At 36.3% G+C, this 18,965-nt stretch overlaps 1 protein-coding gene across 1 annotated transcript; it reads left to right on the plus strand.

Moving 5' to 3' along the window:
* Nucleotides 1–6,379: 6,379 nt before the first annotated feature.
* LOC129737719 (uncharacterized) lies at nucleotides 6,380–9,930 on the plus strand. The gene is made up of 3 exons (XM_055728877.1): nucleotides 6,380–7,163; nucleotides 7,933–9,806; nucleotides 9,895–9,930. Exons 1-3 carry the CDS (start codon nucleotides 6,380–6,382, stop codon nucleotides 9,928–9,930), a joined length of 2,694 nt encoding a protein of 897 aa, XP_055584852.1.
* The last annotated feature ends 9,035 nt before the right edge of the window (nucleotides 9,931–18,965 follow it).

Raw genomic sequence — 18,965 nt, forward strand, 5'->3', positions numbered from 1 at the left:
TTTACTCCGTTTTTGTAACTACGAACCGTGAGTACTTACTATATTGAATAAGAATTAGTTTTAAGGTTGACATAAAATTAGATAAAAATTAGGTTAGGATTGAAATGACGCCATGATGAGTGGGAGGCAGTCTAATGAAGACCACGGTGGAGGAGACGACTCCGACGACTCCGACATTGAATTTACATTAGCAAATGATACACCGAATCTGAAACGACAAAGAAGTGATGAAAACATGAAGAATGAACAGAAAAAATCTAAAATGGAACACATGACGGAAGAATCAAGTACAAGCACACTAAACGAAGCAGATAATGAGAATAATAAGAGAAAAAATAAAAAAAATCGTAAGAATAATAAAACATCAGATTGGATAAGAAACCCTATTCATAAAACACTTTTTATTGAACCGAATACAGATAACGAAACTGAATCAAAAACAAATAACGAAATCAAACAAAATACAAATAATGAAACAAAGGATAATAACCAAAACAAATCTCCAACGCATTTCATCCACGTGATGGAAATAGCAAAAATTCTCCGAAATATAGAAATTAAAACATATAAAACACTTACACAGGCTGGAAAGGGAAGATTCAAAATAACATTTGAAAAACCCTCCCAAGCAGAACAACTATTGAATTCTAAACTACTTAAAGAAACATATAATTATAAAGTATACATCCCTAAAATGTTTCAATCGTCCTATGGAATCATCAAAGGAATTCCAAAATCTTTGACGGACCAAGAAATAAAAGATAATATCGAATGTAATAAGAAAATCGAAGAAGTCCAAAGAGTTACCAAAATCAAATTTGAAAACGGAAAACCAATTGGTGATCCGATACCAACCCTTGCCGTGAAAATAAAAGTAACCGGAGAAACACTTCCTGAAACGGTCAAAATCTACGGTATAAATGCCAAAGTAGAAGCATACATTTTCCCCCTTAAGCAATGCCAACAGTGTTGGAAATTTGGCCATAAAATCAAATCTTGCAAGAGCAAAATACGTTGTAAGAAATGTGGTCAAGAACATCATTTGAAAGATTGTAACGCTAACGACCAAAACTGTATACATTGTCAAGGCAACCACGAAGCAAACTTTAGAGAATGCCCTGAAAGAATAAGGCAACAAAATATTAACATCACAATGACAACTCAAAAACTCACTTATTCTGAAGCTATAAAATTACACCCTAAGAAATCTCAACAATTCAGACTTCAAATCAATTCCCAGCAAGATTTTCCCAACATTCAACCATCAACTTCAAACCAATTAATAAATCAAATCGCAGGTCCGAGTACAAGTAAAAAAAATATGACCACTTCGAACCCAATAGTAAATCAATCCGCAGGAGCAAGTACAAGTAAAAATAATATGATCATTTCAAACCCAAATAACAAAAATACGGAAATAGAAACATTAACTCATTACCTAAAAACAGAAATAATGAAAGAATTAAAAATGAACCGAGTGTACGATAAAATTAAAGCGATCCAATTAGAAATCAAAGAACAAACGAACAAAAAAACAGGAGACTGGAACTCAGATCTTCTACTTATTAAAATAAATGATGAACTAAATAGTTTGTTTAACCTACCAACACAGCATAATGATGTAGAATTACCGCCAGATAAACTCTTATAAAATTAAAACTATCAATATTTTACGAAATAATGATTTTTTTTTCTCACAATTAAGCTCTTTTGTTTTTATTCAATAAAATTTTCACAATGTTTCTTTTTATAGTTAAAAATGAATACTACAGCGAGAGATATGAAAATAATTCAATACAATATTAATAGTATTAGACCAACCGAGAAAAGAGCGCTATTAAGTCAATTTTTAAAAAATAATCACATAGACATAACTATATTATCAGAAATATGGTTAAAAAATCAAGAAACCTGTAATATACCGGGATATAAATTTCCTAGAGTGACCAGAACCAACGGTTATGGTGGAGTAGGGTTTTTAATCAAAAATGAAATCGCATTTACTGAGCTTACAATGCCAGATTTGACCCCCATAGAAGTTGCTGCAGTTAAATTAATAAATACAATAGAACCTATACAATTAATCTCAATCTATATTCCCCCAGCACCAATTAACAACAGCCAAATTAAAGAACCATTAATCAAACTTTTCAGACACATAGAAACGCAAAATATGAACACAATCTTAGCTGGTGATTTTAATGCACACAGTTCTTTGTGGAATTACGCAGATCATAATTGCTCTAGAGGAGAATTATTAGTGCATATGCTAGATAACACAGATCTGATAGTTATCAACGACGGTTCTGCAACACTCATTAAACCCCCCGATAAAATACCCTCGGCCATTGATCTCACGATGGTGTCCTCAGATATAGCACATAAAATAAATTGGAAAGTACTAGACTACGAAATCTCAGGTAATCACAAAATGATCGAAATAGAAATCATGAACTTTACACCTAACTTCAAGTATACAAACAAACAAATAAACAAAACGAAAGCCATCAAGAAGCTAAACGATAGGAGTTTCGACAAAATCGACACAGCTGACGAGTTGCAAGAATCATTTGAAAAAATAATCAGGGAATCGGAGTTCACTCCCAAAGCTAATAATAACACACCCAAACCATGGTGGACCAGCGAAATTAAAAATCAGCTAGAGGAAAAGAACGAAAAATTAAAAGCCTATTACAGGAATTTAACACTCGATAACTACATTGATTTTAAAAAAAGTAGAGCAAAACTAAAGTATATGATAAGAAAAGAAAAACGGAAATCTTACAAAGAATTGATTGATAAATTGACACCTGAATTACCTTCGAAACAATTGTGGAATTACGTAAAAATGCTGAGCGGAGGCTTTTCCAAAAAAGAAAACATACATCTGTTGAATAATAAAGAACTGACACAAAGTTTTATTGACCTAAATTTTCCAGAGATATCAGAAGACATAAAATATCAAATAAAACCTAAAAACAATACAATAACTATAAATTGGAAAGATGTCAAAAAAATACTGAATCAAAAAAAAGATAGCTCAGCTCCAGGATATGACAAAGTATCGTATCACATCCTAAAACAGCTTGACATTAAGATAATCATTAAAATAACAGAAATACTTAATAAAGTCTTCCAAGAGAATTCAATACCGAATTCATGGAGAACAGTAAAGATTGTCCCAATAAACAAACCAGGAAAAAGTCAATTTGAGCCAATCGGTTATAGACCAATATCGTTAATACAAGTTTTTCTTAAAACCATAAATATTATCATTAAAACCCCACTTGTTCAATTCATGGAAAAAAACAACATCATACCGAAATACTCTTTTGGATTTAAGAAGAAAACATCTGCAGTAAATTGCATCAATGCATTAATTTCCAGAATACAAACGACTAAGCGTAACAACGAAATTGCAGTAGTTACATTTATAGATTTGAGTAAAGCGTTCGATAATGTAGATGTAACTATGCTACTAGAAACGTTAGATGAATATAATTTCCCCGCAGAGATTTGCAACTGGCTATTTGAATACCTCAAACATAGAACTACAGTAGTAACACTAAATGATGGAACAGATATTTACAGGACAACGAACAAGGGATTACCACAAGGGTGCCCCCTGTCACCCATCCTGTTCAATATATATACCGCCAGAATTCACAAGATAATCCAAAATGAAGCTTACTGTTTCCAATACGCGGATGACTTTGCTATGCTGGTCATAGATAAAAGCCCCACTCTCGCGGCTGAAAAAATGAACAATGTGTTAAACAAAATCAAAGAAGCATTCACCCAATTGAAACTTACCATCAATCCAGACAAATCTGCCACAGTATGTTTTACAAATAAATTACAAACCCTAAACATAAATATAGATAACAATACGATTCCTACCGAACCACTCCAGAAATATTTAGGACTTTACATAGATCACAAATTATCTTTTAAAAGACACATAATGGAAACAATAAAGAAAATAAAGAATAAAACTAATATCTTAAAAATGCTTAGTCGTAAAACACATGGAGCACATCCAAAAACTTTACTACAAATAAACCAATCGCTCATAAGATCACAAATAGATTATGCCATAACCATTTATGCTACAGCTTGTGATACAGAAATGAAAAAAATACAAACAGCATACAACACTTCCTTAAAAATTGCAATGAGACTACTAAAATCTACCCCGAATCAGGTACTGCTTAGTGAAACAGGTGAACTACCCATCAAACAAAGAGCTAACTACTTAGCACTTAAAGAAATTAGCAAATCATTTTATTACAGAAATAGCCCAATATTAGATTCAATAATTCCATTAATAAACTCAAATATACATTTCAGGCAAACTTCGTTTTTGGAAAAAACTACAATAGATAACTACTACTTACTTAGTCAAATGTGTACGATAAATAGTACAATAGAAGACAGACCAGCTAATTTAGAAATACATACTAACATTGGAAAAATCAATAAAAAAAACTCCAACATATCAACTTTGAAACAGATAACATTAAACGTAATAAGAGATAAGTACAATGAATTTTATCTAATATATACGGACGGATCAAAAACCGAAGAACATACGGGTTACGGTTTTTACGATGATTACGAAAAGATCTCTAAAAGTTTTAAACTCAACCCAAATTTCACTATAACAAATGCCGAGCTACTAGCCATTCTAGAAGCAATTAAATATGCGGATAATAAAAAATTAAGTAACGTCTGTATTCTCACAGACTCAAAAAGTAGTTGTGAGCTGTTGGAAAACAATAAAACTGACAATTACATCATAAATGAAATAAACAACTTCACAGCAAATGCAAGTTTTCAGAAAGTAGCAATACAATGGATTCCTGGACATTCTAACATCTTAGGGAATGATAGAGCTGACATTGCTGCCAAAATGGCTAAAATGAAAAATTATGTTGAACCCTTCGGTCTTACCTTAGGAGATGCGCTTTTAACACAAAAAAACGAAATAATTAACGAATGGAATAAGAATTACAAAATAATATCCCAAGAAAAAGGAATAAAACACTTCACAATTATGCCTAACATTCATACCAAACCATGGTTTCATAATATGTTTTTCAACACCAACACGACAGTACAAATATCAAGGATAAGAACATTCCATACTGCAACAAAGGATCGTCTCCAAAACTGGGGTCTAATTAGCTCCAACCTGTGCGACCACTGTGGGGTGATCGAAGACCTCGATCATCTCCTTTTTGATTGCACAAAGTTCACCACTCACCGTACAGTCTACCATTTTCTTGAAAATAAAAATAGCTTCCTAAAAATGTTAGAAAGAAAACAATATAGTGAGTATAAACTCTTCGCAGATTATTTGGATGAAGTAAAGATAAATGTTTGAACCTGTAAAGTTAAGATTTTAATATGATTGTTTACTAAACTTCACTCAAATGATATTTTGACCGCGTAACGTATAATAATTATTGTCAATCGACATAAAACTCAACACCATTGGCTTTATGGAACACCCATGGTCCGTGCCAAAATTAAAAAAACGAAAAAAAAAAAAAAATATAGATAGTTTGAGAGCTTACAAATAACCACCTGGTTGAAACGGCTTGCGAGTTCAGAGTACAGTTGAAATCTTTTAACTTATTAGTGGCTTTGATTGTAAAGTGCTTTACCACAAAAAAGTATCATCCTTGGTTAGTAATAATCACTATAATTCATTTTATCACTATAATAATCACAGTAAACATACTTACGAATATAGGATACGATTGATAAGGTTAAACGAGGAGATTAAATTTGGCACGTTTAGGCAATTATTAGCCCAAGGCTGGAAAAGTCAAAATAAGGCAACTGTGAGTATGATACTAAATCAAACAACTAAAAATTACTTACCTAAATACTTACCTGAATACTTACCTGACACAGCTAACATAAATTGCACCAAATGCAATAACTCGCAAGTTAGTTTGATAAGAATATCAAACATAACCTCAAAGAGGTTATAATCATCCATCTATGCAAAATACCTTCTCCGCTGTGCATGATAGACACAATCATTGTAAGTTGTAACAAATCACTATTGAGAGAAGGAAACTAAATCTATAAATTTATACTAGGTTGATTATAAGGCAGTTTGGAGAAGAAGATCAAAAGGATTTGAATTAATTCCTGTCAGTAAAAGCCTAAGGAGAGAAGGTTAACTATAAAATTTGTAAGTAATCTTAGTTTAACAAATATTTAAAAAATTCTAAAACATGTAATACACTTTCAGTTGAGCTGATATATACTGCTACAAAAATTAGTAATCCGTCTCAAATAGATCCGAAATTACCGGAACAATCTCAAAAATTTTATATCGGATTAACGGATCAATACCTTTAAAATGGCATCAAGGCAGGATTTCACAATAACCGCCTGTGAAAAATGTGGCGAAACTTCTACGCAAGACGAAGGCATGGTAGGATGCAATGGTTGTGCTGGATGGTTCCACTATCGCTGCGTTGGAGTCACAGACGAAGTGAAAAAGCAAAAAAAGTGGTTCTGTCCGAGCGAAGCGTGCCAACAATTGTTCTACAAATTTCAAAGAAAGCAAGAAGCCGGGAGAAAGGGTGCTTTGAAGAAAACAGAAGGTTCTGACAAATCAAGCACAACTTCTGAACAAAGAATGAGTCTTTGGAGCGAAAATAAAGATGAAACGATCAGAATGCAGGACACTAATCAGTCTGTCAGAGAAGAAACACATGAGACTGAAAAACGACACGCTTTGGAAAAACAGGATATGGAAATCGAGGCAATGACAAGGCAGTATGAACTGGAAGCAGAATTACGGGAACGAAAGCTTAAGTTAGAGGAGCAGATGTTGAAAAAAGCTTTAAATGATAAACGGATGTATTTAGAGAAAGCCAAGAAAATGCGTGAATCCTATCAATCCCAAATGGATGCCATGGATAAGGAGTTAGCTGAGCTGAGTATCGGATCTAAGACCGGAATGGCGAAGGGCGGTTGTAGTAAAACTTCGACACCTGTCGGGAAATCTAATGTACACATCAGCAAAAATTCGTCTAAGCTTCCAAAGCGTGGAAGCTCCGATAAAGATACGTCATCGGATTTAGAAAGTAGCACGACTGATAGTATCATGGATAGCTCCTTCTCCGATTCAACAGATAGTGCTTCTGTTAGCTCTTTATGCAGTTCAAAAGATGCTTCACGATACCTTGGAACAAATCGAGACGGGCCAACAAAAACTCAGTTGACGGCAAGGAACGGGCTAACACGAAAATTACCGTCATTTTCTGGCAAGCCAGAAGAATGGCCTCTGTTTATGAGTAGCTACACATCTTCAACTGAAGCGTGTGGTTACAATAATATTGAAAACTTAATTCGTCTGCAGGAAAGTATAAAAGGTCCTGCATTAGAACAAGTACGGGGGATGCTTCTATATCCTAAAACCGTTCCAAAAGTGTTGAAGAAACTTCGACAGTTATATGGTCGTCCTGAATTATTATTACAACACTATGTTGACAAGATTCGTAGTTTAGAATCACCGAAGGCAGAAAGGTTGAATTCTTATATCCCTTTCGGAAATGCCGTGGAACAGCTTTGCGACCATTTGGAAGCCGCTGAATTGAAAACCCATTTAATGAACCCCACGTTGATCCAGGATCTCGTGGCAAGTCGATATTTGTTTCGCAGATTTCCGCCACGATTTTGGAAACGAATTTAGCAAAGGTGCGAAGATTGACTACAGACTTTCTCTTTTTGTAACGAGCCCATTCTCTTTTGTTGATGGCTGTAATGTAGGAGATTGTCAAGAGCGTCACCATTCCTTGCTACATTCATCAGATGGTCCAATCGTATCTTTAAATACACACTTTCCAAACTCTCCAAATATAATGTTTCGAATAATTCCCGTAAGTTTACGTTTTCGCGGAAAAGTCGTGAACACGCTTGCATTCCTTGATGAAGGAGCGTCAGTCACCCTGATCGAGAATTGTCTCGCAAAAAGACTAAACTTAGTTGGCCAGCTGGACCCACTCACCATCAAATGGACGGCAGATGTAACACGAACCGAGAAAGATTCTATTCGAGCAGATATGCAAATATCATCAAAGGCGAACAGTGACGGTTGGATGCTACGAGGTGTTCGAACGGTGTCTCAACTACTTCTACCAATGCAAACTTTGAACGCTGAGGAACTTAAAATGCATTATCCGTTCCTAACTGAAGTACCAGTTCAATCTTTCTCTGGAGAAAGGCCAGGACTCCTCATCGGACTGAATAATTTGGATGTGATCGCCCCCCTGGAGACTAAATTAGGAAACGTCGGTGACCCTATTGCAGTGCGGTCCAAATTAGGTTGGTCGATTTACGGCCCAATCGGAGAAGCTATAACATGTTCGACTAGTGGTTATGTAGGAATCCATGTAGAACCTACTAACCAAGAAATACATGATTTACTTAAATTGTATTACTCTGTAGATGAGTCTGTTGAGTCAATATCAGCTGAATCAAAAGAAGACCAGAGAGCGCGTCGTATATTGGAAACGACCACGATGAGAATCGGTGACCGTTTCGAAACCGGGCTTCTGTGGAATACAGATAGCCCCTGGTTTCCAAACAGTTACGGTATGGCGTTTGGTCGCATGCAGGAACTTGAACGGCGACTAATAAATAAGCCTCAATTGTACGGTAATGTTTGTTCACAAATCGAACAATACTTACAAAAGGGCTACGCCCACATAGCGACAGATGAAGAGCTGTCGGAAACCAACTCCCACCAAACGTGGTACTTACCGTTGAATGTGGTTTTGAATAAAAAGAAGCCCGATAAAGTTCGTTTAGTTTGGGACGCGGCAGCCTCGGTTAAAGGGGTTTCTCTGAATTCTCAACTATTGAAAGGTCCAGATATGACGGTGTCCTTGCCGGCTGTCATCAGTCGTTTCCGGGAGCGCCGAGTCGCCTTTGGAGCCGACCTTAAGGAGATGTATCATCAAATCCGAATAAGGACGGAAGATAGGCAAGTACAAAGGTTTCTTTTCCGCACAGATCGCTCCAAGCCTCCCACGACTTATGTGATGGATGTAGCCACCTTTGGAGCAACATGCTCCCCGTGTTCGGCTCAATATGTAAAAAACCTTAACGCTAGTGAATTCGCGACCGAGTATCCCAAGGCATCGGCTGCAATCGTGAATAATCATTATGTTGATGATTACTTTGACAGCGTAGACACTGTAGAACAAGCGATTGAATTAGCCACTCAGGTACGATATATTCATATCAAGGGCGGGTTTGAGATTCGGAACTGGGTCTCAAATTCAAGAGAGTTGCTTATCAAAATAGGCGAGCCAAATGCGATCCAAAGTATTCAAATCAGCCGAAACAAAGAGACCAACAATGAACGAGTCTTAGGAATCATCTGGAACCCGCACGATGATATGTTTTCTTTTTCCACTACTCATAGAGACGAAGTTAGCAAATACTTACATGGAGATTCACGACCGACTAAACGTATCGTCCTCAGTTGCGTCATGGGATTTTTTGATCCGTTGGGCTTACTCTCACCATTCACTGTCTTGGGAAAGATGCTTATTCAGGACCTGTGGCGCACTGGCTGCGAATGGGACGAACAAATAGATGATGATTCATATGCCAAGTGGAAAAAATGGATCAGCATGATGTCCCAAGTTGAAAATGTTCGAATCGACCGTTGTTATCTTGGTAGTTTACATTCTAAAGATATCGAATCTCTGCAGTTGCATGTGTTTACGGACGCCAGTGAACACGCGTACGGCTGCGCAGTCTACCTTCGGGTAAAATGGTCTACTGGCATAAAGGTTTCTCTGGTGATGTCGAGCGCAAAAGTTGCTCCATTAAAACGTATATCTGTACCACGACTAGAGCTCATGGCAGCTGTTCGTGGAGCTAAAGTTTTGAAATCCGTTTTACAAAATCACACTCTGAATGCTGAAAAATGTTTTCTGTGGACCGACTCTAGGACAGTTCTTAGCTGGATCCGATCCGAGGCACGGAACTATCAACAGTTCGTATCTTTTCGTATTGCTGAAATACAAGAGCTTACAAATGTATCGGACTGGCGATGGGTTCCCACTAAGCAAAATATCGCTGATATACTTACAAAATGGGGCACTGGATTCTCCTTGGAGACCGATTGCTCTTCGTATCGAGGGCCTACTTTCTTATACGACCAGGAAAATCAATGGCCAGAACAAGTCAATCCGCCACTAAACATTTCCGAAGAAATTAAACCGTGTTTTTTGCTCTATCATGATAGCGATGTAAGATACCCACTTATCCCCGTGAACAACATGTCCACTTGGAACAAAATATTACGTGTAACCGCCACAGTTTATAGATATGTTCACAATTTAAAAAGAAAGAAGTTTGGAGAACCTTTGCGTTGCGCGAAAGTTGACATAACACTCAAAGAAAAATATCAGGTAAATTTTAGTCGTGTTCAATGCCCGCTTCAGACCGACGAAATACGAAAGGCGGAATCAATCTTATGGAAGCAGGCTCAGTATGATGCGTTTTCTGATGAGATACGTATTTTGGAGAAAATTCCAGGATGTCACAACGGTGAAATCAAATATCGCTTACCGACATCAAGTAAATTATTCAAGTTAACACCAACACTCGATGAAGAAGGTGTCTTGCGCGTAAAGGGAAGGATGGAAAAAGCAAAACACTTAAGCTTTGATACACGTTTTCCGATCATATTACCTCGTGATCATGTTATTACTCTGCGACTCTTACAACAATATCATGAGAAATTTGGACATGCCAATCGTGAAACTATATTTAACGAAATCCAACAAAAATTCTGCATCTCAGGTCTACGTCGTGCTATTCGACTGATCGCCAAGAGCTGCATGTGGTGTAAAGTTCACCGCTGCATTCCCCAGACACCAATAATGGCACCGTTACCAATACAGCGCGTATCCCCCCAGATTGGACCGTTTCAAGCCGTTGGAGTGGACTATCTCGGTCCTATTGAAGTCACGGTCGGACGACGTACTGAAAAAAGATGGGTGGCAGTTTTCACTTGCCTATCGGTGAGAGCGATACACTTGGAACTGGTCTATGGTCTTTCAACCCAATCGTGTCTCATGGCAATTCGCAGATTCATCTGCAAACAAGGTATTCCGACTGATTTCTTTTCCGACAATGGGACCAATTTCACGGGAGCCTGGAATGAGATGCAAAAGGAAATCAACTATAGATGTGCTGAAGCATTCTCGAGCTCTCGAACAAAATGGCATTTCAATCCTCCTGGTACCCCTCATATGGGAGGCATCTGGGAAAGGATGGTGCGCTCAGTAAAGGAATCAATGAAAGTACTAAATGGTGGAAGAAAGCTCACCGATGAGATTTTGTGGACAACACTATCTGAGGTACAGGACATGATTAATCTTCGACCTCTGACGTACAAAACACAAGAAGTGTTGGAAGAAGAAGCATTAACTCCTAATCATTTTTTGAGAACAGTCAAAGCGGACGATTTCAAAGCCGAACATGAGACTGAACTAGCAGATGCATTGAGGAGCATTTTTCGGAGGTCGCAGTACTTGGCAGATAAAGCATGGCAACGTTGGTTAAAGGAATATCTTCCAACGATAAATCGGCGTACGAAGTGGTTTCAGGAACAGAGGGCGATTAAGAAAAACGATCTCGTGTATGTCGTGTCTGGTAAGGATAGGAAGCAGTGGACCCGAGGAATCGTGGAGGACTTAATTGAGGGACCGGATGGAAAAACTCGACAGGCTCTCATTAGAACTGCAAGTGGCGTAAACCGTCGGAGCGTAGTGAACCTAGCTGTGCTGGAGTTAGAAGGATAAGGTAAAACCGGACCGGGGGTTGGCCGGAGTTACGGGTGGGGGGTGTTGAGGCAGCCCATAGCCATGTGTCAATTTAGGATGACCATCAGAATTTGATGGCAACTCTGGGTAGAAGTAGAACAGACAAAATAAAAATATAGATAGTTTGAGAGCTTACAAATAACCACCTGGTTGAAACGGCTTGCGAGTTCAGAGTACAGTTGAAATCTTTTAACTTATTAGTGGCTTTGATTGTAAAGTGCTTTACCACAAAAAAGTATCATCCACGGTTAGTAATAATCACTATAATTCATTTTATCACTATAATAATCACAGTAAACATACTTACGAATATAGGATACGATTGATAAGGTTAAACGAGGAGATTAAATTTGGCACGTTTAGGCAATTATTACACACTCATTTGGGGGAACACTTGAACAGTTGTAAAATTGACCCATTATTGCGAACCTCCAGGATCTGTCAAATAAGGGGTCATTTTTTTACTTCAATATTACACATTTTTTGGAAAAGCCCGAGTACGCTTCAAGACGGGTAGTTTTCAATCTTGTGAAAATATCGCCGTCACCTGAGAAGCAAATGTTGTTGGCAACGTCGGATTGTAGTAAGTGTTATTTTTTAATGTTTTGTGTTCTGATTTAATAAAATAAGTTTTCATTTACAGGGCCGGACATGGAAATATGGCAGAAACTTTCGAACGTTCATTGCTGGCAAGAGGAAAGTGGAAATGATGCAAAAAAAATGGCAATTTAAGATCTCCTGAAAAAATACGATTCATCTAATTGGTTTGAATTTCTTGCAGATTTCACCATCCTGTTGCCTGCGATGTTTTGCTGCTGCAGTTTAAATTTCATCTTTAAAAAAGTGTTTAAAAGTGTTTAAATATTTGTGATTATTGAATAAAATATTTTATATTTGATAAATCCAACTTGCTCTCGATTTTACTTTTTTGCATGCAACATTTCATGTCACACAAAAAACTGCTCACATCCCCACCGAGTGGACGCGTTTGAAATAATGTGTAAATTTGACACGACGATATGACGTACAGCCCATGTACCCTATAAAGGGTACAAGGCCTGTACACCAAAAAGGAGTTAACCCAGTCTTATCCGATAACGGGTCAAAACTACACTATAAGGGGTTGCGCCAGATGAGTGTGTAGCCCAAGGCTGGAAAAGTCAAAATAAGGCAACTGTGAGTAGGATACTAAATCAAACAACTAAAAATTACTTACCTAAATACTTACCTGAATACTTACCTGACACAGCTAACATAAATTGCACCAAATGCAATAACTCGCAAGTTAGTTTGATAAGAATATCAAACATAACCTCAAAGAGGTTATAATCATCCATCTATGCAAAATACCTTCTCCGCTGTGCATGATAGACACAATCATTGTAAGTTGTAACAAATCACTATTGAGAGAAGGAAACTAAATCTATAAATTTATACTAGGTTGATTATAAGGCAGTTTGGAGAAGAAGATCAAAAGGATTTGAATTAATTCCTGTCAGTAAAAGCCTAAGGAGAGAAGGTTAACTATAAAATTTGTAAGTAATCTTACCCAAGCAACATTTTAAACTCCTGATGGTTTTATAGACAAGTTTGAGAGTTTTATAATGAGATTGCAAAAGTCTTGATAGCTGTGAAGCGTATTTCGACAAGACCATTACAAAAACTATCCTTAGGGTATCTATACAACGATTATAAAACCTATTTAAAAACCCCCAATCAATTTTGAGAATATTTTTATCTTCCGTGTATATAGCGGTTTTGAAAACCGCTATAAAGCAATTTCAAAACCTCGCTATAAAACCCTGTCAAAATGCCATGAAACGTCAAGTGTCAACAGATCGAGAAACAGAAGAAGAACAAGAAGAAGAAAAAGGAAAATATCAACAAATTATGTTTCTCAGAAGGCAACGAAAATTTTGTGTCCGGTTTTTACAATCAAAAGGTACTTTTCGTATTGCTCGATAATCCTTCTATGTTGTATCTAATCTTTATTTTTTCAGCTGCAGGTAGTATCCACAATTCAGCGGAAGTGTCCCGATGCTTGACGTGAGTAACACAAGTGGAAAACCATCCTGTATATACCGTCCGAGCTGCTTCATGGCGGTGGCTGAGGGAGTGTTTACCGGAAGGATGGTTTTTCCTCGAGCGATATACCCGGAAGAACCGTCGTATAAGGTGTTGGAGTTGCTGCGTTGCTGTGACAAAGGAAGTCGAAATGATCCGCCAACGAATCCCCAGAGTGATTTTGTGATTGTGATTTTTCTGTTCGAATCCGGTTTAACAAGTGTTTGTGTTGTGTGGTGTAGGTGTAGTGAGTCAAATGAATTATATAACAATAAAAAGTAAATTGCAATCTGCTTTTTCTTTTATATGGAATCATGAATTTTTAAAAGAAAATTTGCTTTGATTACTATGTTTTAAGACAAACTTCCTATAATAGCATTTTTCAAGACAAGCTTGACGTGTTAAATAGTTTCTACAAGTCAAATAGGTGTTTAAGATGGAACGCCATATTTTTTTATAAAAATCGAGCATTTTATTTTGTAAAAAATCGCATGAAAACCAAAAATTAACACTTTATTTGTATTAAAATTCTATTAAATTATCATATATACACAACATGGGCATCTATAGAGGAATCTTAATATGTTTTTGGATGATTTTTATCGTAAATTCATGCATTTAAATCTTTTATTATGCAAAACTATACTGGCGCACGTATTTTTGACAAGTTTCTCGAGAAATCAACCGATAAAATTCGATGCGCATCAAATTTATGCCAGTAAATATCGAAATACATCAAAGTTGTTAATATTTTCTTGAATATTTTACTATTCATGACCAAATGGCACCATCTTATCACGCGAGTAGTTCGACCAGAATATTTTTTCTTGAACTTTTCAATTTTAAAACCACTGCTCGGAAAATAAACATTCACGCCGAAATTTTTTCACTCGAAGTAAAACTTGACAACTCAAAGAAACCCTCAATAAGGTTGTATAAAGTACTTGAAATTTGTTCTTCAGAACCTCCTGTAGGTGGGCCTTTTCACTCTGATAAGTGTTTTGTAAATGTTTTAATGTGGTTTATATAGCTCGCAACTGTTTTATAACGAAGTTTCATAGCGGGCTTGCAGATAAGTATAAAACTAAAATTGTTACTTGGGTTAGTTTAACAAATATTTAAAAAATTCTAAAACATGTAATACACTTTCAGTTGAGCTGATATATACTGCTACAAAAATTAGTAATCCGTCTCAAATAGATCCGAAATTACCGGAACACACATATTTCAAATTTTATTTATTAAACTTTTCTATTTCTCGAAATTATCCGGGCGCTCGATTTATTTGAGAGTTTTTTGAAAAATAAATCGATAAAATTTCAAGCGCAGCAATTTTATCCATGAGGTAAGCGAAAACTCGATAATAATTTTCAAGGGAATCACAGGTCATTTTTAAGTCTTGGTCGAAAAAAAGAAGGCTCAGTTAGATTTCAACGAAGTCAGATTATTTTATTTTAATAAATACTTTTTAGAACCTTTTTCGGATAATAATATTTCATGAACAATTTTGTTTTCTGCAACAAGAATTGGTTCTCTAGAACGAGCTCTCGGAAAAGCACTTTTCAGTGAAAATGGTTTTATAAGATCCTTGTAAGATTCACTTCAGAACCTCCTGTAGGTGGGCCTTTTTACTCTTATAGCTGTTATATAAATGTTTTAATGGGGTTTATATAACTAAACGTTGTTTTATAACATGGTTTTGAAGTGCCCTTCCAGATCCTTTTAAAACTCAAATTGTTACTTGGGTGAGGCCTTTGTCGAATATTAGTCAAGCAAACAGTTATATGTCAGTCTGTCAATCGCAGAAACGTGAATTGAGTCTCAGCAAAGACAATTTCCAGTGGTCTGAGCGATAAATACAGTAAAATGAACTTTATTTAGCATAAATCAATAGATTTCAACAATTTGTGGGTTAAATTAACAGGAAAAATGTCTGCTCCTCAAAAAAAAATACCCGTTGACATCCGGAAACTAATTGTTGACCTGAAGAATGACGGTAAAAGCTTGTCCGAAATTCATTTATTTACTTGTCTTCGAATTACGCATAGAATAGTAAAACGGACATGATCGTCGGTTCAGTATGTCCTTCAGAACTTAAAGAAGACTAACTGCCTGGAGACTAATCGTATAAGCTGATGGTTGGTTTGATCGTATTTTCGGGTCAGAACCAAACAATCATATTTATATTCCTGTAGACGCGTAACATGACTGATAAATCTTTATATTTTTCTCCATGAATGAATGTTAAGTTTCCGGTGCCATCTGCGCTGAAAGCATACCACACCATAACATGGTCACCACCGTGCTTAACTGTCAGTCACAAATGTTTCGGATCCAATTCAGTATTTGAATTACGCCATACTCTTACATGTCCGTCAGACCCAAAAATATTAAATTAGCTTTCGTCAGTGAATATGACGTTCTGCCAGAACTCTTCCGGTTCCAGGACATATTTTTGAGCGTATTCCAGCCGCTTTTTCTTATTTTTAGCAGATATAAACGGCTTCTTCAGAGCAACACTACCTCGGTATTTTTTCTCATGAAGTATGTTCCGTACCGTTTGAGGATTAACCTGTATGTTTTCAAAATTCTTCAGACTGTCTGCTAGTTTCGGGGCACTGATTTTAGGATTCTGACTGATTTCTCTGACAATGATGCGATGGTGACGATCCGTAAGCTTCTGTTTGCGGCCTCTTCCTGGAGTGGTCTCCAGGGAGTTAATCTTCTTAAAATTCTGAAGGACATACTGAACCGACTACGTGGCCGTTTTACAATACCTGCAATTTCGGACAAGCTTTTACCGTCATTCTTCAGGTCAGCAATCAGTTTCCTGATCTCAACGGTATTTTTTGTGAGGAGCAGACATTTTCTTGTTAATTTTTGTGGATTTAATTAAAAGAAAAATGTCTTCTTTTCACAAAAAAAATACCCGTTGACATCCGGAAACACGAAAACCTACTGATTTATGCTAGATAAAGTTCATTTTACCGTATTTATCGCTCAGACCACTGGAAATTGTCTTTTCTGAGATTCAACTCACGTTTCTGTGTTCGACAGACTGACATATAACCACAGAGAACAGAGTTCGAGCTGGAGCTCAACACGTGTGTTTGAATACCAACCTAAGTTTCAAACCAAATGCGTAAGTGGACTAACATACATAAGATGTCGCTACCGGTACACCTATTTTTGTTTTCATTTTTTCGACACGCTTAGAAATTAATACTCATAGCTTATCTCAAAGGAGGCAAGTGCAATGTATTTGTATTTGTATTTTGTATTTTACTTCATCTGACAGTATTGTCTACATGAATTTAGGAACTAGTTGTAACTCTACGTTATATAAAACAATATTCATTTATTAAAAAGTCGCAAGACGACTTAGCTGGCTGTACAACAGTAACACAAATTTTGGTGCAATAAATTTTAAAACATCATGATTTAAAAAAAATGCAAATCATATTTCAATCACAATTGAACGCTGTCATATGCCCCATATTGTTCAAACAATTTTGGCGCTGAAATGAAAGTTGAATTCCAAGTGTTAAAGTATGTGTTGGGATTTTACTATCAGTTAACAGTTTTCTAGAACAGAAAATGTGAACATAAATGTTATAATTGTAAACTATGGCTCGATATTCTGGTTGATGTTACCTGAGATCGATAGATGAGAACTTGTAACTCAGGGTTAGTAATCAGTAGAAATGATTAAAGTTATTAACCCTCATCCGCATTAGTTTTCATTACCCTAATCAGCACTAGGAGTGTCAATTTGACACTACAAGCTCGAATCGTTATAACTTTTGGCGTGTTCAACCGATTTAAACAAAACTTATATCAATAGAAACCTTGTAACGTCAGTAAAATATGTTTAGAACATTATATATAGCTAAAGTTACTAGTTTTCTCGTTATTCAGCATGAAAGAAAAAAAATCCGAAAAAACATGCCTCACGAAAACTGCTGTAGTTCATATGTTACACGTCCAAAAAAATATTTGCCTTATGCATATGAAAGCTGAAGTTAATGCCTACATTATGAAGACAAGAAATATTTTTTTAAATTTTTTTTAATGAAATGGTCACAAAAAGTTCAAAAAAGTGGTCTAAAAAACCTACTTTTCATTCGATTGCTAGTAAACACTGTTTGAGCGATGGTAGAGTTTTGAAAAAAAATATGAATACAAAATCTATTAAAATTCCAACATTTTGCTGTCTTTAGATTTTTGATGCTACAAAAATTGAATTTACTGGAATTTTTCAAAGTTCACTACTTTGCGCGATTTTTTTACAAATTGAAATTTCATCTGTTCTTGTGGTCCACCGTCAGGTTGTACCCGGATTATCAGTGCTTTTACTTTGTTTGGACCAATCAAGAGTATATTCATTGGAAAGCAAATTTAATCTACATTCTAGTAAGGTGCTACAATTCACGCTGTGAGATTTCACAAAAATATGAAAATTATAAACGTAAAATCATTCCTGAATTTCTAGAACTACAAGCAGCGGTCCAGCGAAACGTGTTTGTTTGCTCTCCGAGTAGGTACGGTGGGTGGTGATTTGGTCAGAGAGCCAAGCCGACAGACGAAGAAATGCACGACACGCATCATTATTTCGACTCTCGGCTTGGCTCTCTGCCCGAATCACCACCCACCGTACCTACTCGGAGAGCAAACAAACACGTTTCGCTGGACCGCTGCTTTTAGTTCTAGAAATTCGGGAATGATTTTACGTTTATAATTTTCATATTTTTGTGAAATCTCACAGCGTGAATTGTAGCACCTTACTAGAATGTAGATTAAATTTGATTTCCAATGAATATACTCTTGATTGGTCCAAACAAAGTAAAAGCACTGATAATCCGGGTACAACCTGACAGTGGACCACGAAAACAGATGAAATTTCATTTTAAAAAAAAATCGCGCAAAGTAGTGAACTTTGAAGAATTCCAGTAAATTCAATTTTTGTTGCATCAAAAATCTAAAGACAGCAAAATGTTGGAATTTTAATAGATTTTGTATTCATGTTTT

This window comes from Uranotaenia lowii, chromosome 1 (genome assembly GCF_029784155.1).
Source record: "Uranotaenia lowii strain MFRU-FL chromosome 1, ASM2978415v1, whole genome shotgun sequence".
Lineage (NCBI taxonomy): Eukaryota > Metazoa > Arthropoda > Insecta > Diptera > Culicidae > Uranotaenia > Uranotaenia lowii.

What these genes read in the sequence shown, in the direction of transcription:
- LOC129737719 (XM_055728877.1), top strand. Translation starts at nt 6,380, where the DNA reads ATGGCATCAAGGCAGGATTTCACAATAACCGCCTGTGAAAAATGTGGC. An exon ending in CTTCTCCGATTCAACAGATA is followed by an intron (nt 7,164 to 7,932) that starts GTGCTTCTGTTA and finishes TTCGCGGAAAAG; the next exon opens with TCGTGAACACGCTTGCATTC. An exon ending in GCTGCGCAGTCTACCTTCGG is followed by an intron (nt 9,807 to 9,894) that starts GTAAAATGGTCT and finishes TACCACGACTAG; the next exon opens with AGCTCATGGCAGCTGTTCGT.